General features: G+C 42.8%; 1 protein-coding gene across 1 annotated transcript in view; it reads left to right on the top strand.

The window, feature by feature from the left end:
- oacyl (O-acyltransferase like) overlaps window positions 1–21840 on the top strand; it is a 55743-nt gene that overhangs the window by 10661 nt on the left and 23242 nt on the right. The window contains exons 6-8 of the mRNA XM_080188648.1: window positions 1458–1628; window positions 2877–2979; window positions 10697–10792. Of these exons, the coding sequence (XP_080044774.1) occupies window positions 1458–1628; window positions 2877–2979; window positions 10697–10792 (370 nt within the window). The remainder of the gene's footprint in view (window positions 1–1457; window positions 1629–2876; window positions 2980–10696; window positions 10793–21840) is intronic.

The following is a 21840-nucleotide window of genomic DNA, read 5'->3' as shown; positions in this document are numbered from 1 at the left end:
CTATGAGAGACAGCGATTTTATCTCTCTCTTGAGAGGTGAGAGCTGTGAGCTGTTAGGTCTGGCAGGTGGCAGTTGCTCTTTTCCCTTTGTCACACTGCCCCTTTCTTTTATACCCATGATGACATATCAATATTTCCCACAATAGGATTGGTTCTACGTTGTTAAAACCATCAGCTTTAAATTTCATAGGTTTTTTGGAGGAAACCCACACAGACATGGGGAGAAAGTGCAAGCTCCACACAGACAGTGACCTGAGGCTGGAATTGGACCTGGGTTCCAGGCACTGTGAAGCAGCAATGCTAACCACTGTGAAGCCACTCCACCTGTTTGTATTTTCTGGGCATAGAACATAGAAACATAGGAACTAGAAACAGGAGTAAGCCCGTTGGCCCTTCGCGCCTGCTCTGCCATTCATTTTGATTGTGGCTGATCATCAAATTAAATATCCAAATCCTCCATTCCCCCCATATCCCTTGATCCCTTTAGACTCTAGAACTGTATCTAGTTTCTTCTTGAAATCAGACTGTGTATCAAATGGTTTGTGTAGTGCATACACCGGCAGTTTAAAATAATTTATTCAATCAGTCTTGATATTCCCAACCACCACACTGCAGACGGAGCACACGCTCTGCATTTCATGATACCTCAGTGGTCTTAGCGGATTTGTTGTAGAAACTGTGGCCAGAGTGAGACAAGAATGACTAGCCTCTCGCTCATCATTGCCTAACAGATCATCATTTAAAGTTATCCATTTCTACTGTTTGAAGTAATTTTCATATCATTGCAACGTGAATGCAGTGGCCACCAAACTTGTAGGCAGTACAGACAGGCATGGTCACATTCTTTCTCTGGTATCTGTTCCTGGTGTATCTGTTGAAGGTTTTTGGAGCTCTCTGGCATATAACTCAAGCTTGTTGACCAGATTGACAATTTTTGTCACAGGATGGTTGACTGTGACCCTGGACATTGTGTCTATGGTCATTTGATGTTTCTCCCAGGATGTACACTGTCTCATATTGCAAGTGCATGCGACCCAAGCAGAATTCTGGGGGCTGGATCTTGGTGAGATGTTTCTCGGCCAATAGTAAGACCAATGGTTTGTGACTTTTTCAGTGATCACGTTCAGCCCAACAGTACAGTTAGAGAACTTCTCACAAGCCCAAGTTACTGTGAGGGTCTCTTTTTCAACAACTGCGCATCGCATCTCTGTTTCCAAGTCCCCTAGATGTATAACATACCGGTCAGTGGCATCCATCCAGCTGCTCTTGGAGCAGAAGTGCCCCCTCATCCTGTTGATGAAATATCTGTTGTTATTGTAGTTAGTAGTGTTATGTCAGAGTGAACCAGGATATCTGGATTTTTGCAATGATACCACATTGCAGTAATTTGCTGATATTCAGCAGCGTGCTTTAAAAAATCTTAACCATGTCTTTTTCATGCTATTTGGTCTTTGCAGGATTCTTCAGTTGGATACTTACAAGCTTTGCTGTACAAAACAGTATCCCTACCGTGCTGTCCACTGAGAATACTACAGGAACCTATCCAGTAATAAATGGGATTCGAGTTCTGAGTTTACTGTGGATAATTTCAGGGCATGTTTGCCATTTTGTTTTGTTTGACAATTTAGGTACAGTGGACTATATTAAATATGATCTCTACATGTGTGCATCTTTTTAAAATGTTGTTTTTGCTTGTTTTGCAATATTCATTTACAGGCAAGGGAAAATTTTCTAAAAAAAATTAATATAACCCTTAATTAAAAAAGATTGTGTTGATAGTGTTTACCTCTTTTTCACTTATCCAGAATTGCATATATTGAGGTAAGCAAAGTGAGGATGAAGGAACAGCATTAGTCGTTCCATGATTAGAAGGAATATTTTTACCTGGCAATTCATATCTATAATTGACTGCCAAGCAAAGCAATTAATTGGTCTTGATAAATCCTCTAAAGGTAGCTCAGATAAATATCTGTTTCAGACACTGAAGACTATGAAAAAAAGACAGAAACAGATTATTATCCATTCCAGGGAGCAACAGGGCTAATTTTCTGCATTTATGATTTCGATGTGGAGCAGTGAATGGTTATCAGGCGTGGAAAATGGTTAGCCCTTATACCGCCAACTTGATTTTCTGTCCATTATTGCAATATTTTTGTTATGTGTGCTGCTCTAAGCCTGGAGCACAGAAGCAGAAAATTGGTTCCGTGTTGTTCACATGCTACTTAGAATTGAGAATATTTCACTTTTGGAGTAGCACTAGCAGAGTTAAAAATGGCCGGAATTCTCTGATCTCGTTCGTCCTGTCGAGAACGGAGAATTCGCTACTCAGCCAAACCTTCATCACAATTGCGCAGCCAGAGATTCCCAGCTGTGGACAAGGTCAGTGAATCATAAAGCTGGCATCATTCTAGACCTTTGGGGCTTGGAGGAAAAAAAGTCCCAGAGATTTATATCCTTATAAACTATATCTGTGGTAGGTTGCTTTTCTCAGCAGATTGGATAGAATCCTTAACAGGGAAAAACGTACCATGCAAGTCAAATGACCTTGTTGCACATTCTCTTAGCTTTATACTACAAACAAATAATGTCATAGAATCAGAGAACCATAGAATCCCTACAGTGCAGAAGGAAGCCATTTGGCCCACCGGGTCTGCACTGACTACAATCCACCCAGGCCCTATCCCGCTAATCCTACATATTTACCCTGCTAGTCGCCCTGACATTATGGGGCAATTTACCATGGCCAATCAATCTAACCCGCACATCTTTGGAATTCTGACATACTCTGCATGTTTGCAAGGCACGTAAGTATTGCACATTGGTCACATTTATCATTTCCAGTTTAAAAATATCAGAAGTTTTTTTGTTTCTTTCAGATAATCCAGTAGAGTGGTTGGTATCTGTCCCCAACAACGTCCTTTACATATTTTCTCTTGGCGGTCCTTTCTATTTGGCAGTGGACAGTTTTTTTCTGATTAGGTGAGTTAAAAAGCTTCATAAAGAGAGTTGAACTGCGTTATAATTTTTATTGCTTTGCCCAGAAACAATCACCAGGCAATCAACAGGAGATGTTCATGATCTGATGTGGAAAAGAGAAAATAATTTGTGCATGATTATTGCTGGTCTGAACAATTCCTGCCAGTATGCTGTTGACAAACTAATCAAGTATTGGGATCCCTAATCATGTTTGGCTCCAAGTTGAAGTAAATTATTTTTAACATTGTATGGGTCACTGTTTAAGACACATATTGAATTTTACGTGAAATTTTGCGACACGTTCCTAGAAGCTGCATTATATATTTCTAAATTGAGAGTTCGTGTCTGATAGCTGACATTTTGGTGACATTATGTAGCAATGTGTTAGTCTCCCTGGAAATCTGATGGTGATTCAGACTGGCTGTGGCTTCAGACTGGCAAATTTATTTTTTGAGGGTGATGTTCTCTGAGTACATACTACTGCTCAGAAGCTGGGTGAACAATGTAGTCCAAGGACAAGCCATTGGCGCTCTCAGCCAACCCCAAAGAAATGCGCAAGATAAGCCAAGGATGAAACTCTCTTCAAAATCTCCCCTTTGCTGTGGGGAAGCATAGCTCATTGGAGATTCTGAAAAGTGTGGCGGCAATTAGGAAAGAATCAAATCTATCCAATTGCTGATAGGACAGGGTCATTTGATTTGATTTTGATTTGATTTGTTATTTCACATACATTAGTATGCAGTGAAAAGTATTGTTTCTTGTGCGAGTTCAGAGACAGGTCACCTTATTTAAATAATGCTAATGGGTGCCCTCATCATGAGGAACAGATCCTGAGCACACACCAGAAGGAAGATTGCATAATGTAGCAGCATCTGGTCTCCAAAGAAATATTGTGCACATGGCCCACCGGTCTCTTCTAATCTTTCAGGCCTGGGCTGCATCTGTCGACACAGCAAGATAATACATAACTGTAATTTCCTCACTCCTTGCAATCAAGCACACCAGCAAAGCAAGATGCATTACTTTCCCTGCAATGAGGCAAGGGCAACTTGCAGCTAGTCAAATCACTCTTCTGATTTTCGAGTTTACCTCCAGAACTCTCAGCCAGGCAGATGCCTGTGTTGTCCTAAAGAAAGCACACACAATGTCCACTACACATCACAGGCCGTCAGTGCCCAGACACAGTAAGACAATATTGCTACAGTGCAGAGGAAGCCATTTGGCCCACTGCGTCTGCACTAGCTCTCCATAAAAGCATCATGATTTTGTGTCATTCCCTTGCTTTTTCCCCATATCCCTGCAAATTGTTTCCATTCAAGTAATCATTCAATGCCTTCTTGAATGGCTCCATTAAATCTGCCTCCCACACTTTAAGCAGTGCATTCCAGATTTGAATCACTTGTTTTGTGAAAAAGCTTTTCTCACATTGCATTTATTTCTTTTCCCAGTCACTTTAAATGTGTGACCTCTCTTTCTTGATCCTTTTTGGAGTGGGAACAGTTTTTTGCTATCTATTCTGTCCATGCCCCTCAGTATACTAACTTACAGACATTGAGAACATCCTGATCCAGTTAGAGCAGTCCCAATATAACCAATGAGAATGATGTTACTTCTTTTGGCACCTTTTTGGTTTGATTGCACCAATGTTCCTCCATTTTACTAGTGGTCATATAACAGTGTGTTTGTGGGCATCAGTTATACTGTTTCCACCTTCATTGCATATATGCACTGTTTGCACAAATGCAAATAAGAACCACAGATTGAGGCAGTTCAGCCCATTCTGGTTCTTCTAGCTCTCCAAGTGAGCAATTTCCATAGTGTCAAACTTCTGACATTTGGTGTTTGCCATGCTAAATGGCATAGATTTCTAACAGATGTGGCAACTCAAGACTGGAAGCCATAAGGTGCAATGGACCATCTGCAGCAGAATTGTACTCAAAACACAACCTGTAACATTATGGCCCACCACATCCCCATTCTATCATTACCAAGAAGCCAGGGATTAGCACTAGATCAGTGAAGAGTGCAGGAAGGTATGCCAGGAGTAACACCAAGCATACCTAAAAATGAATTGCCAACCTGGTGAAGCTACAACACAGGACTGCTTGTGTGTCAAATAACATGCACAGCAAATGATGAATTGAGCTGAACAATTCTATGATCAAAGGATCAGGTTTCAGCTCAGGTGTCTGGCCACATGCAGTCGTGAATGATGCTGGATAATTAAACTCACTGGAGGGGAAAACACCACAAATACCTTCAATGAGGGGAGAAAAGATAAGGCTGAAGCATTTGCTACAATCTTCAACCAGAAGTGCCAAGTAGATGATCCATCTCAGTTTCCTCTGGAAATCTCCAGCATTACAGGTGCCAGATTTTAGCCAATTCTTTTCACATGAAGGCACTGGATACTGCAAAGGCTATGGGCCCTGACAATTTTCTTGCGATATTACTGAAGATTTGTCCTCCAACATGCTGCACCCCTATCCACGTTTCTCCTGTATAGTTATAACACTGGCATTTACCCGGCAGGCATGTCCTATCAATCAAGACAGGACAAGTCCTATCCATAAGAACATAAGAACATAAGAAATAGGAGCAGGAGTAGGCCATATAGCCCTTCGAGCCTGCCCCGCCATTCAATAAGATCATGGCTGATCTGTGGTGGCTCAGTTCCACGTTCCCGCCCTCTCCCCATAACCCTTAATCCCCTCGCTTATCAAAAACCCATCAACCCGCGTCTTAAAAATATTTAGCGAGGCAGCCTCCACCACTTCAACGGGCAGAGAATTCCAGAGATTCACCACCCTTTGAGTGAAAAAGTTCCTCCTCAACTCCGTTCTAAACCGCCCCCCCTTTATCTTGAGGCTGTGACCCCTAGTCCTACTATCCTTTCTGAGCGGGAAGAGTCTCTCCACCTCTATCCTATCCATCCCATTCATCATCTTATACTTCTCAATGAGATCCAGCCAATAAGCACTTCAACAGTCTACTCTCAATCACAGTAAAGTCATGGAACGGGTTATCAGCAGTGCTATCAAGCAGCACCTGCTTAGCCATAACCTTCTCACTGACATACACCAGGGTCACTCAGCTCCTGACTTCATTACAGCCTTGGTCCATACATGGACATAAGAGCTGAACTCCAGAGGTGAGGTGATAATGATTGCCCTTGATTTCAAGGCAATATTTAACTGAGTGTGGCATCAAGAAGCCCCAGAGTCATAGAATTCCTACAGTGCAGAAGGAGGCCATTTGGTCCATCGAGTTTGCACTGACCACAATCCCACCCAGATCCTATTCCCGCAACCCTATGCATTTCGGCCTGTCACTCCCTCTGATGCTAACAGACAATTTAATACGGTCAATCAACCTAACCCACACATCTCTGGACTGTCGGAGGAAACCGGAGCACCTGGAAGAAATCCACATAGACAAGGCGAGAATGTGCAAACTCCACACAGACAGTGACCCCAGGACAGAATTGAACCTAGGACCCTGGTGCTGTGAGGTAGCAGTGCTAACCACTGTACCACCATGCTGCCCCTAGCAAAACTGAAATCAATGGGAGTCAGTAGGAAAGATCTCTGCTGGTTAAACTCATACCTAGGAGGATGGTTGTAGTTGTTGGAGGTTGTTCATCACAGCTGCAGGACATCACTAGCTCTAATCATTTTCAGATGTATTATCACTGACCTTTGTTCCATTATAAGGTCAGAAGTGAATTGTTCGCTGATGATTGCACAATATTCAGCACCATTCGCAACTCCTGAGATGCTGAAACAGTTCATGTCCTCTGCAGCAAGACCTGGGCAATGTCCAGGCTTGGGCTGACAAGTGGCAAATAACATTAAGTAACACATGTGCAAGGCAATGGCCATCTCCAACAAGAAATAATCTAACCATCACCCCTTGATATTCAATGGCATTATAGAGCCATAGAAACATATACTTGTCACAGTGCAGAAAGAGGCCTTTCAGCCCATTGCATCTGCACCAGCCAAAGAGGAGAAAAAGTAAGCTATTCATTTTAATCCCACTATCCAGCACAGGATTCATAGTGTTGCAGCTTACCACAGTTCAGAAGCAGATCCATAGAGTTTTTTATAGCACAAAAAAGAGGCCCTTCAGCCCACCTTGCCTGCCCTGGCTATCAAGCCTATTCTAATCCCATTTTCCAGCACTTGGTCTGTAGCCTTGTATGCTGTGGCATTTCAAGGGCTCAACTAAATACTTCTTAAATGTTGTGAGGGTTCTGCCTCCATCACCCTTTCTGTCAATGACAGATTCTCAACACCCTCTTGGTGAAAATGTTTTCCCCAAATCCCCTCTAAATTTTCTGTTCCTTCCCTTAAATCTATGCTCCATGTTTATTGACCCCTTAACTGAGGGGAAATGTTCCTTTCCTATCTGTTCCTCATAATTTTGTACACCTTAATCAAGTCCTCCCTCAGTCTTCTCTGCTCCACAGAAAACAATCCCAGCCTAGCCAGCCTTTCTTCATAGCTGAAACACTTCAGCCCAGGCAACTTCCTGATGAATCTCCTCTGCACTCTTTCTAATGCAACCATATCTTTCCTGTAGTATGGCAACTAGAACGGCACACAGTAGTTCATTTGTGGCCTAACAATTCTTTTATATAGCTTTACCATAACTTCCCTGGTCTTATATACTATGCCTCCTTTAATAAAGGCAAGTATCCCATGTGCCTTCTTAGCCGCCTCATCTGCCTGTCTTGATGCCTTCGGGGATCTATAGTCATGCACCCCAAAGTCTCTCTGGTCCTCTGTACTTCCTAGTGTCCGACCATTCATTGTGTATTTACTTGCCTTGATAGTCCTCCCAAATTGCATCTCCTCACACTTTTCAGGGTTAAATTCCATTTACCACTGCTCTACCCATCTTATCAGCCTGTCTATATCGTCCTGTCTTGTAATCTAAAATCTTCCTCCTCGCTATTTGCCACACCACCGATTCTTGTGTCATCTGCGAACCAATTGATCACCTACTTTCATGTCTAGATCATTAATGTACATCACAAACAGCAAGGGACCCAGCACTGATCTCTGTGGTACACAACTGGACACAGGCTTCCAGTCACAAGGACAACCTTTGACCATCACCCTCTGCTTCCAATTTCCAAAATTGCCCTGGATACTATGGGCTCTTATCTTGTTGACCAGTCTTCCATTTAAAAGCCTTACTGAAATCCATGTACACTATATCAACTGCACAGTCTTCATCTACACACCTAGTCACCTTCTTGAAAAATTTGATCAATTTATCAGACATGATCTCTCCCTGACAAACAATGCTATCCTAGATTAGGTGGATCCAAGTGGAGATTAATTCTATCCCTCAGAACTTTTTCTAATCATTTCTTCACCACTGACAGTAGACTCACTGGCCTGTAACTGCCTGGTTTATTTCTCCTTCTGTTATTGAATAATGGCACATTAGCTGTCCTCCAGCCTCAATGTGGAGATGCAGGTGTTGGACTGGGGTGGGTACAGTAAGAAGTCACACAACACCAAGTTAATGTCAGACATGTCTTTAACCTGGTGTTGTGAGACTTCTTACTGTCTCCAGGCTCTGGCATCCTTCCTGTGGCCAGAGAGGATTTGAAAGTTAGGGCAAGGCTTTATGGCTTTGCTCGTCCCGAAACTGTAAAATCCCATCCGAGGTCAACGGACCTTTCCGTTGTCCACACTCCGTCTGCTCAAATTCCCGTATTGGGAGAGGCAGTAAAATTCCGGCCCTTATGTTAGAGCTCTTGCAATCTCCTCCCTTGCCTCCCACAGAGCTGAAACTGGCACTATCAATATTTTATGTCTTATTCATTTATGGGATGTGGGTGTCATTGGCTTGGCAAACATGTAATGTCCATCCCTCATTTCCCTTGAGAAGCTGGTGGTGAGCTGTCTTCTTGGACTGCTGTGGTCCATGTGGTGTAGGTAAACACACAGTGCTGTTTGGGAGGATCATGATTTGTACCCAGCAACAGTGAAGAAACAGTAATATATATCCAAAGTCAGGATGGCGAGTGCCTTGAAGGGGAACTTGCCAGTAGCTGTTTTCCTGTGTTTGTTGTGCCTGTCCTTTTTAGAAGTAATTGTGGATTTGGAAGCTGTTGTCTAAGGAGCCTTGGTGATTTCCAGCAGTGAATTTTGTAGATAGTAGATACTGCTTTCACTTTGGTGGACGTGATGACTTGATTACCTGTAAAGACTCGCATTTCAACCATTCTTCCCATTTTAATCTGTAATTATCTTGCAATTGTGTTTTTATCTATATGCGCTGTGTTTGTGAACCTACCTCCCCACTCACCTGATGAAGGAGCAGTGCTCCAAAAGCTTGTTATTCCAAATAAACCTGTTGGACTTTAGCCTGGTGTTGTGAGACTTCTTACTGTGATGGAGAGAGTGGATGTTTGTGAATGGGGTGCAAATCAAGCAGACTGCTTTGTTCTGGATGACGTCTATTACTTACGTGGTGAAAAACTGCAGCAGGCGACGGTGCAGAGGGACCTCGGGGTCCTTGTGCATGAGTCGCAAAAACCCAGCCTGCAGGTACAGCAGGTGGTCAGGAAGGCGAATGGGATGCTGGCCTTCACAGCGAGGGGGATTGAATATAAAAGTAGGGAGGTCTTGCTGCAGCTGTATAGGGCATTGGTGAGGCCGCAGCTGGAGTACTGTGTGCAGTTTTGGTCACCGCACTTACGCAAGGATATTTTGGCCTTGGAGGGAGTGCAGAGGAGGTTTACTAGGCTGATACCGGCATTGAGGGGGTTGAGCTATGAGGAGAGGCTGAATAAACTAAGCTTGTACTCGTTAGAGTTTAGAAGAATGAGGGGAGATCTCATTGAGACATATAAGATGATGAATGGGATGGATAGGATAGAGGTGGAGAGATTCTTCCTGCTCAGAAAGGACAGTAGGACTAGGGGGCACAGCCTCAAGATAAAGGGGGGACAGTTTAGAACGGAGTTGAGGAGGAACTTCTTCACTCAAAGGGTGGTGAATCTCTGGAATTCTCTGCCCGTTGAGGTGGTGGAGGCTGCCTCGCTAAATATTTTTAAGACGCGGGTTGATGGGTTTTTGATAAGTGAGGGGATTAAAGGTTATGGGGAGAGGGCGGGAATGTAGAACTGAGCCACAACAGATCAGCCATGATCTTATTGAATGGCGGGGCAGGCTCGAAGGGCTATATGGCCTACTCATGCTCTTATTTCTTATGTTCTTATGTTCTTATGTCAAACTTTTTAAGTGTTGTTGAAGGTGCAGTTATCCAGGCAAGTGGAGAGTATTCCATCACACTCCTGACTTGTGCCTTGTAGATGGTGAACAGGCTTTGGAGAGTCAGGAAATGAGTCACTTACTGCATGTTTCCAAACTTCTGTCCTGCTTTTGTAGTCACAGAATGTGTATGGCTCATCCAGTTCAGTTTCTTGTCAATGGCGAGCCCCAAGATGTTGGTAGTGGGGGAATTGAGTGATAGAAATGCCATTGCATGTCAAGGGGTGATGGTTATTTCCTCTGTAGTTGGAGATGATCATTGCCTGGTATGTGCATGGTCCTTGATCTTCTAGAATGAGAAAAATGTTGTGACGCACTATTAAATCAGTTTCAAAGTCATTAGCAATCAGTAATTTTGATAATCATGAATATTTCTACATGGTTGAATATAAAGACTGGCCAATTTGTCTTGTGATCTTTTTCAGTGGTTTGCTGAGTGCGAGAACACTATTAAACATGCATTCTGAGGAAGGTCTGACCTTCAAAATTGTAAAGGATTATGTGATTAGGCGAATACAAAGGTAAGTTGTTGTTTCATGTCATTTGTCAATGAATTTTTTTAGTACAAAAGCTAAGTCGATAATTTAGCAAATGCTACATTGTTGGAGACTTTCCAATGAAACTTTAAACCAAGGGCATGTCTGCCTTGTTAAATCTATGGCATTCATTGCCACAGAGGCCAAGTCATTGAGTGCATTTAAGACAGAGAAAGATAGGTTCTTGATTGGTAAAGGGATCAAAGATTATGAGGAAAGGCGGGAGAATCGGGTTGAGAAACATATCAGCCATGACTGAATGGTGGAGCAGATTCAGTGGACCCTAAAGCCTAATTCTGATCCTATATCTTGTTGTCATATGGTCATCTAAGTGGAAGTAGCAGATCCCCTGGCCGGAGTTTTACTGGCATGCCCGCCCCGGTTCCGTGAGCAGGCTCGGCTTGGAGAACAGCGTTCTCCATTGGCCTCGGGAGGTATCGTACGAACCTTGGGTGGGGGTGGTGGTAAAATTCCGCCCCCCCCCCTCCTCCATTCAAAGAAGTGCAGGATAATTTTCTCCGATATCCGGGCCATTATTCATCATTGAACCAACATTACTGAAACAGATCATATTCTTTGCTTGTTGCTGCATGTGGGAGCTTCATGTGTGCAAACTGCTGCATTTTCTACGTTAGAACTGTGACTAAAAAGTACATCCTGAGATCACAAAATGCATTATACAAATGCAGATTTTTCTCCTTTCTTTTTTAACTTCCCTTCTCCTCTGCTGTACTCTTTTCACTCACCATGTCAGTTTCTCTGCATTATTGACTAATACCTTTAGGCTTGAGTATCAGCACAGTGCTGTGAGTCAGCTTGCCTCTGAGCAGCAGGCAGCTCACGAGTTCAAACCCCATCTCGGCTGATATTTCAGTCCAGTAGTGTAGGAGCAAAGCACTGTTGAAAGTGCCATCTTTTGGGCATGTCCGCAAGGGCAAATGCTCAACAAAGGGGAGGGTAAATTTCCTAATGACCCAGCCAATATTTACCATTCAAACGGAAACACCACAACAGATTAATCGGTTATTTACCTTTATTGCTGTTTGCAGAACAATGCTGTGTGCAAATTGTCTGCTGCATTCCAGTACAAGTGATTACACTTCAAAAGTAATGAACTGGCTTCTGAACACTATTGGAGTTCACAATGACATAGGAAGTGATATATAAATGCACGCCCTTTCTTTACTTTTGCTTTGCACTGTCATGGGCAGCTCTCCATCCTGCTGGATGTCCAGAATGTCTCCAGCAACAACTTGGCATGGCTCAGAAATATGTAAGTTATGAGTGCTGCCACTTCAACGATCACTTTAAATCTCCTCACGGCCCAGATATTTCTGTTTTTTACTTCAGATTTCTAGCATTTCCATATTTTCATCAGGATTTACCACCGCCCTCCCACCACTCCCAGCTGCTTTTTCTGCAGTAAATATGGAAAGACATTGGCTGCCTGTGGGACCTTCCGGTCCTGCTCCCCCCCACTCCAGCCAGCACCACCACCACCAGGGGAACCCACTGTAGGGCACGACTTCAGCAGGACCAGAGATCCTATCAGTGGGAGGGACTGGAAAACCCAGCCCTTTGTGTCTTATCTGTACTTTTTTGATATCTGCTTATGTATTAGTTGAGCAATATGTCAAGAAGGCCACAGGCAAGAAGATATTTTTGTCCAAGCTTGTTTACAAAGGTAAATTCTGAATCCTATATCTTACAAATCTCTTCAGTATCAATGCCAAGACTTGTCCATCTTAATTAGAATTAGCTATCATCTATAAGTGTAAATTCTTAGATGACATCCACATGCCAAGATTAAATCTACGTACTCCTGTGGTGAAGAGGAAAGTCACATACTAGAGCTTATCTCAGCTGGAGACTTACTAGATAGGCAAATAGCCTGCAACTATATTTGCCTCAGAAAATCTTCTGTCAATTAGATGAGCTGTCTAAGATAATTTGTTCCTAATGGTCTTGTAAAGACTGTAATAGTTTTAGTGTGGACAGCACATACCTGCTTGATAATGAAGTGCATGTCAATAGCTTTCCTCATAATTTAAACATTGACAATGGAATTTCAGAAAAATGTCATGTCAGTTTCAAAGCACGGATTCTGGTGCTGAGAATGATTACCCAGTGCAGTGGGCACAAAAGATTGGAAACCTCCCCTCATTCCCCTTAAGGTTAATTAAATGTGTTAAAACTCTCATTTAGAGCTTGTCAGGGGCTGATGTTCCAATTTTTAAGGTGTCAGACAGCTCACCTCCACTTCCATGAAACTAACAGGCTGATGGCTGGCTGTCTATAATGAGTTCAAGGGAGTCCCTGAGCATCACGCTGCTCCTTAAGACGACCAGAGTGGGGAAAGCGAGACTGAGCACTTGGTAAGGGGGAATCTTTTGACGCTGCACAGGTGGCAGGGAGAGTGGGCACTCTTTGTCCAGACTTTAAATGGCATCAACATTCCCTAGCATTGTAAAAACAAAAGTGTAGGAAGCAAGGCCTACAAAGACAATGGGTGGTCACCTGCCCAGAAGGAAGACTCCAACTGACAATAAGGGCATGAGTGCCAGATTTTATTTAAAGTATTAGTTTGTTTATTTATTAGTCACAAATAGGCTTACATTAATACTGCAATGAAGTTACTGTGAAAATCCCCTAGTCGTCACACTCTGACACCTGTTCAGTTACACTGAGGGAGAATTTAGCATGGCCAATGCACCTAACCAGCACATCTTTCAGACTGTGGAAGGAAACCAGAGCACCTCGAGGAAACCCATGCAGACATGGGAAGAACATGCAGACTCCGCACAGACAGTGACCCAAGCTGGGGATTGAACCCGGGTTCCTGGCTCTGTGAGGAAGCAGCGTTAACCACTGTGTGACCAAGCTGCCCAATTTGGGCCCCCATGGTGATGAGAGGCAGCATACTTTTTTTTATATATAATGATATAAAAGAAGAAACCACTCATAACTGATTGTGTCAACACATTTTGGGTTCATTTATTTAGATTAGACGCATGGGGATGTTTATACAGAGGTAGAAAACTTGAAGACATCAGCAGCAGAGCTGTGTGTGCTGTGTTTTGCTCACAGGCCACAATGAAACTGAGACCAGATCACATGATACACTTCTCTCCTAGTAATGGCACACTCCTGCCGCTTCCAAACATGTTACAACATCCTTTTTTCTTGTTAAAAATACTTCCCCTTCCAAAGAAGTATAGCTATTTACAACACATGTTCATTGTTATTTAACATTACATAAATGTGTTGGACTGGTGAATTTATGACTCTCTAAAAGCATGGAGGTAATCTGCTGGTATGCCTAGATCCTATAATAGTAACCTTGTTTGGAGGTCTCATTCATTTCTCACAGTGATTTATGAGACCAAAGACAATAAGAATAGGAGCAGAAGTAGACCATTCAGCCTATTGAGTCTGCTCCACCATTCAATGAGATCATAACTGTTTTCATGTGATAATCCTCAACTCCACTTTTCTGCCTTATCCCCATAACCCTTTATTCTCTTACTGATTGGAAATATGTGGGATTTTCATTCTTGGATGTTGTTCCTGGTTGCATTTTCGATCTTGACTTAATGCAACAGGATTGAACAGCAGTAGAGAAGCTGGAATAGATCTGATTTGTCTTCAGCTATGCCTCACTATTGTGCCTTTGTGTTTAATTATGTCAGAGACACTTGGTTTTGAACAAATTCTTGTGACTTTGACTTATTGCCACGTACCTTCTGTGGGATCCTGGATGTGAACGTATTGTTTTATATGGATGGCACGGTGGTATAGTGGTGAGCACCAGCAACCCTGGTCCAATTCCTGGCTTGGGTCATTGTCTGTGCAGAGTTTGCACATCCTCCCTGTGCCTGTGTGGGTTTCCTCTGGTACTCTGGTTTCCTCCCACAGTCCAAAAGACTGTGCACTGATTAAGTGCATTGGCCACGCTAAATTCTCAGTGTACCTGAACAGGCACTAGAGTATGGCGACTAGGGGATTTTCACAGTAATTTCATTGCAGTGCTAATGTAAGCCTACTTGAGACATGAGTAAATAAACTTTAAAACTAACTGCAAACTTGGCAATACTGTGCCTGCATTTTTATTGTGCGTGTTGGACATCTGCTTCAGTTTTAAAACTTGGTCTTTAGCTTCTGAGAGACTAGATCAATTGCCATGCAATGGTCTGACAAACATAAACTCTGCCAGTGATGGAATAGCTGAACTTAAAGGTAAAGCTCTCAAATGTAACTTTGCAGTGAGTAGATCTTCCTTGGTATGTCAACATTTGAGTATTAGGGATTTCGCTATGCAAATCGTTTATTCAGATAGGCCATTACATCTAGAGAAATGAAAAGAAGACGTAGTGTGATTGATATTCCACTTCCCAGATATATCCTGAAATGGCGTACCAATAAATTGCAGACCGTTATCTATAACAATCTCTCGGCACAGCACATAAACAGAAAATTGTACTTAAGAGTGTCTGTGACATTTGTGCTTGGTATACAGTGCAATTGTTAAATAATGGTGCACTTGGTAAAGTAGTCAACAATGTTGATCAAATTAGTATCATGGACATGCAAGATATAGGATGTGATTTTGGACCAACGATGGTTAGTAAATTCATATGGAATCAGTGGTGTTTGGTGCTGAATTGGTAAACGCTCTTCACATGCCTCAAACTTCTTGACTATGACTTCGATTCCTTTATTCATACTCAGTCAATAGACCATCTCTGTTTTGAGTCTTTCTATTTGATCCATGCTCATGTATGAGTAATAAAGTTGTTGAATAATATCACACCACAAATATTCTAATACGCTGACCTGCCTGCCTTTAAAAATGACTCCCTGACAGGTGGCTAGCTTATTCCAGTCAGGACAAAATGGCCTCACCCATTCGTGGATTTGCTCGATAGAATCAGGCCATCCTTCAATGATGGTTTTTCACAGCTTCTGTCATGTAGCTTCTTCTGCTGTTTCTCCTTCTAACTGCTGGCATCTGCATTGCATAAAATATACCAGATCAATTTGGAGAGCATCTTCAAGTTCATTGTCAATGAAATCAACTTGTAGATCTGGGTGTGTATTTTCAGTTTTTGCTGGGTTAGGCAAAGTGAAACAGACTGGGATCCCATGACACACTTCCCATCCCATGATGGCATGCTGCTATTCCTTAAAACCATATTACAGCAATCGTTTGCAGGATGGGAAGAGCTCCAAGCGTCACAAGGGCCTATAAGGTGAAAGAAAGACATGGCGGTCGAACCCAAAGGCTACCTGAGACTCAGTGCTGTAGGAGACTGTGACCGTCCAGGAAGATGATCACAGACTCTGTGCTTTTATCACCAAAAATCTTATAGCATTGATACAGCAAGACCTGCCAGTAACTGTCAGGGTCACCATGACCATGACCGTCTTCTCTACTGGCTCCTTCCAAAGATCAGCTGCAGACCTTAGTGGCATCTAAATAAGAGCAGAACACCAATGCATCTACTAGGTCACAGATACCCTCTTTGCCAGTGCTGTGGGAGCTCATTTGTTTAATGTCAGGTATGCCTTTGCAGGGGCAGTGCGCAATGGGTTTTGTGTTGGATTCTAGCAGGTGCATGGCATCATTGCATTCTCCCATGTGGCCATCAGGACACCCAGCTCCAGTGATACTCATCAAGAGGAAAAGCTTATACTCCCTCAAAATATAACCGGACCACAAAAAGAACTTTCTTCTTATGTGTGCTCACTTTTCTAGCATATGCCACAACATCTTCATCCTCTGCCATAGATTGCTTCAGTATTGCACTCCAACTTCCAAAGTGTGTGGAAGGGGACAAGGTAAATCCCTCCACTGGAGCCACAAACAGAGGGATAGAAACAATATAGAAGGAGCGACAAATGCACACTCCTTGTGGAGCCAAAGTCCCTTCCTCCTTCATGTGTTGTGGCACTCCCAACATGGGATAAATTTTGAATAGACATGGCAACTTGGGACTGGATGCTAACCCTGATGAGGTACCTTGGATCACCATAAGCAGCAGAATTATATGCAACCATAATCTGTAACCTCATGGCTCAGCATGTCCTCCACCCTACCACTGCCACCAAGTCAGGAGATCAACCCTGTTTCTATGAAAAAAAAGTGGAGGAGGACGGGTCAGGACCAGAACCAGGCATACCTAAAATTGAGCCATCAACCTGGTGAAGCTACAAAAAGAACCACGTGCATGCCAAACAGCATAAAGAGCATTTAAAGACAGCAATTAGAGATTCCACAATCAAAGCTCAGATCAAAGCCCTGGAGTCCTGCCATATCCAGTTGTAAATGGTGGTGGACAATTACGCAACTCATAATAGGAGGAGGCTCCACGCATATCCCCATCCTCAATGACGGAGGAGCCCAGCACATCTGTGCTAAAGATAAGGCCAGAGGTGCCAAGTGAATAATCCACCTCAGCCTCCCCCAGAGCTCCCCAGCATCAGATATAGAATATAAATATTCAATCCCTATACCGCAGAAGGAGGCCATTTGGCCCATCGGGTCTGCACCGATGACAATCCCATCCAGGCCCTATCCCCATATCCCTATTTATTTACCTTATTAGCTCCCTGACACGAAGGAGCAATTTAGCATGGCCAATCAACTCAACCTGCATATCTTTGGACTGTGGGAGAAAACCGGAGCACACGGAGGAAATTCACACAGACGTAGGGAGAATCCACACAGATGTCAATCTTCAGCTGATTTGATTCACTCCATGCGATAATAAGAAATAGCTGAAGGCACTGGATACTGCAAAAGCTATAGATCCTGACAATATTCCAACAATAACATCGAGTACTTGTGCTCCAGGAGTAGCCTCAATCCCAGCCAAGCTATTTCAGTGCAGCTACAACACTGGCATCTACCCAACAATGTGAAAAATTTCCAAGTATGTCTTGTACAAAAGAAACAGGACAAATCCAACCTGACTAATTCTTGCCCCATCAGTCTACTTTCAATGATCAATAAAATGGTGGAGGGATAATTAACAGTGCTATTAAATGGCAACTGCTTCACTCAGCTTCTGACCTCATTGCAAACTTGGTTTTAACATGGATAAAACAGCTGAACTCCAGAGGTGAGGCAAGAGTGACACCCCTTGACAAAAAGGCAACATTCGATCAAGTATGGCATCAAGGAGCACGAGCAACACTGGAGTCAATGGAAATGGTATGGCTCCTGCTCTGCTCAAAACCGCATGAAAGTACAAAAGGTCGTGAATGTAGCCCAATCCATCACGCAAACCAGTCTCCCATCCTTTGACTCTATCTACACTTCCTGCTGCCTCGGCAAAGCAGCCAGCATAATTAAGGACTTCACGCACTCCAAACATTCTCTCTTCCACCACCTTCTGTCGAGAAAAAGATACAAAAGTCTGAGGTCGTGTACCAACTGACGCAAGAACAGCTTCTTCCCATCAGGCTTTTGAATGGACTTGTCTTGCATTAAGTTGATCTTTCTCTAACCATAGCTATAACTGTAACACTACATTCTCCACCCTCTTCTTTCCTTCTCTATGAATGGTATGTTTTGTCTGTATAGCACGCAAGAAACAATACTTTTCACTGCATGCTAATACATGTGACAATAGTAAACCAAATCAAATCAAAAATTGGGAAAGCCCCCCATTGGTTGGAGTCATAGCTGGCACAAATGAAGATGGCTGTGGTGTTTAGAGGTCAATCATCTCAATTTCCAGACAACACTGCAGGAGGTCCCCACAATTCATCAGCCCATATTCAAATACAGCAGTCCTGCACAATGCCTAGGTTTGGGCTGACAAGTGAGAAATAAGATTCATGACACACAAGTGCCAAGCAATAACCATTTCCAACTCCTTGATATTTAATGGCATTACCATTTCTGAATTCCTGACTATCAACATCCCAGGGCTTACCATTGACCAGAAGTGTGGCACAGTGGTTAGCACTGCTGCCCCATAGTTTCAGAGACCCATTGACCAGAAGTGTGGCACAGTGGTTAGCACTGCTGCCCCATAGTTTCAGAGACCTGGGTTCAATTCTGTCCTTGGGTGACCTTGCGGAGTTTGCACATTCTCCCTGTGTTTGCATAGGTTTCCTCCAGGTGCTCCGGTTTCCTCCCACAGTCCAGAGATGTGCAGGTTAGGTGCATTAGTCAAGCTAAATTGTCCTTTCATAACCCAAAATGTATAGGTTAGATGGATTAGCCATGGTAAATGCATTGGTTTACAGGGGCAGGGAAAAGGCCCTGGATAAGATAATCTGTCAGAGAGTCAGTGCAGTCTTGATGGGATGAATGTCCTCTTCTGCACTTTTGGGATCTATAATTCTTCTATGATTCTAGAACCACAACTGGACTAGCCATATAAATAATTTGGTTACAGAACAGGTCATAGGCTGGAAAACATTTGAATAGTAACTCACCTCCTCGCTCCTCAAAGCCTATCCACATATAAAGGTGCAAGTTAGGAGTGTGATGGAATATTTTCCTCTTGCCTGGCTGAATGCGGCTCCATCAACACTCAATAAGACTGACACCATCAAAGACCAAGCAGCCATTTGATTGCTACTCCTTCAATTAACATTCATCCCCTCTACCACTAACAGTGACAGCATTATATGCCATCTACAAGATGCACAGCAGGAATCCCCCTTAGGCAGGAACTTCCAAATCCATTAACACTACCATCTCAAAGGATAAAGCAGCAGATACTTGGGAACGCCACCATCTGGAAGTTTCCCTCCAAACTACTCTGTATCCTGACTTGGAAATATATCACCGTTCCTTCACTGTCGCTGAGTCAATATTTTGGACGTTCTTTAGCCCCTTTGTCTTGAGAGACAATGGGTCACTGGAGTAACCTGTACATGGTGTATGCCTGGGTGGGATCTATATGGAGATCTGGGTTTCCCCCCTCTTGGGTACACAGACAGGCTCACACTTACATGTCTTTGAACTGTGAAAGGAAACTGGAGTACCCGGTGAAAAGCCACGTAGACATGGGGAGAATGTGCAAACTCCACACTGACAGATACCCGAGGCTAGAATTGAACCCAGGTCCCTGGAACTGTGAGGCAGCAGCACTAACCACTGCCCCACCATTACATTTAAATCCTGGAACTCCCCAACAACACTGTGGGTGTATCTGCACCAGAGGGACTGCAGCAGTTCAAGAAGGTAACTCATAAATGCTAGCCTAGCAACTGGATAATACTAAAACAAAATCCTGTTTGGCACTGATGAAGCAAGGGTGCCCCTGGCCTTTGGCTCCCTTGTGACATCTCACTTCCCTCTTGTGCAATGGAAGGCTTTTGGCACAACCTAAAGATATTTCCATAAGGACAGCCAATAACCTCAGTGATGACTGATGTGGGGAGTCTGAATTCATCCTACACTTCACCTGACCCACTCTACTGGCCCTAAGTGGACAGGAAACCCTTTACCAATTAAAGGCTCAACCCTGCAAAAATCTGACCTATAATCAGTTTCCCCTGGTGGAGGGTACCTGAAATGGAAACAGTCCTGGTTCCTGTTTTTTGCCTCCATGGCATATTTTCAACCAGGTGTGCCTGCCCATTTCACCAGTCGATACCTCCTGAAGCCTGTTACTACTCTCTTCACTGTTTATAATACTTATGACTTCTGTGTTATCTACACATTTTGAAATTATACTCTGTACTCATATCGCAATCATTAATATATATCAAAGTGAGCACTGGCCCTAATACTGACTCCTGGGGGACAGCGCTATATATTTTCCTCCAATCTGAAATACAACCTTTCACTGTTCCTCTCTGCTTTCTGTCCTTCAGCCAATTTCATAAAGAATCTGTTATTTCCCTCTTAAATCCATGGGCTTTAACTTTGTCTATTTATTTGGTCCTTTATCAGGTGCTGTTTGACCATCATATGCACATCAACTGTAATTAATTACCCATCTGTATTACATCATTGAAGAATTCAATCAGGTTTATCAAAAACATTTTAATAAATCCTTGCTGTCATTTATTAACACATTTTTTTCCAAGTGACAATAAGTCTTGTCTCAGATTATTGTCTTTACAGCTTTCCCTCACCACCAACATTAGGCTGATTGTTCTCTTGATGCCGAGTTTTATTCTGTCTCCAGTTTCTTTGCTATCTTCCAGTTTTCTCTCAGATCTAAATGGAACTAGTTTAAACATAAAAACATAGAAACTTAGAAGATAGGAGCAGGAAGAGGGCATTTGGCTGTTCGAGCCTGCTTCACCATGCATTACGATCATGGCCAATCGTCCAACTCAGTAGCCTAATTCTGCTTTCTCCCCATAACCTTTGACCCTATTCACCCCAAGTGCTATATTTAGCTGCCTCTTGAATACAGTCAATGTTTTGGAATCAACTACTTCCTGTGGTAATGAATTCCACAGGCTCACCACTCTTTGGGTGAAGGAATGTCTCCTCACCTCTGTCCTAAAAAGTCTATCCTGAATCTTCAGACTTTATCTCCTATTTCACTCTTTTTAGCCTTGGTATCAACCAACCCTTCAGGCTTTGGAGAGGTAATGTTCTCTTCAAGTCCATCTCCAGAACCTTCAAAAATAATTAACAAACATGAAAGCAGGACTTAATTACTGATTTTGCTGTAACATTTAAAAATTTATATTTCCTTTAATTTGCTCATTTCAGGCAATATAAAACAACAAGCATTGGTTGCTACTCATATCTACATTTCTGCTAAAATTAGCAAATGGTATAAACTATGCCCCTAAGTGAATCAGATCAAGAAAAGCAATGTGGCCTAAAATTAGTGCCATTAATTAAAAAAATTATAATAATAGTACGTTACAACAATAGGCAATGACAGGAGTAGGTGCAAGTGTCAGCCTTAATCAATATGTCTTATGGGAGCTGTTGCATTTGTGGTTGTCTTACTGGAGATTTTATAATTGGAGTGAATGCAATGTCAGGTCTGAGGTACAGATTGTTGCTTCAGGGAAAGGGTTTCACTGCTGTGTGTTATTTTATG

The sequence above is a fragment of the Carcharhinus amblyrhynchos genome, chromosome 1 (genome assembly GCF_965287045.1).
Source record: "Carcharhinus amblyrhynchos chromosome 1, sCarAmb.v2.hapA, whole genome shotgun sequence".
Classification (NCBI taxonomy): Eukaryota; Metazoa; Chordata; class Chondrichthyes; order Carcharhiniformes; family Carcharhinidae; genus Carcharhinus; species Carcharhinus amblyrhynchos.
Note: the sequence above shows the minus strand (reverse complement) of the source record. Positions and strands in the feature narration are given on the sequence as shown.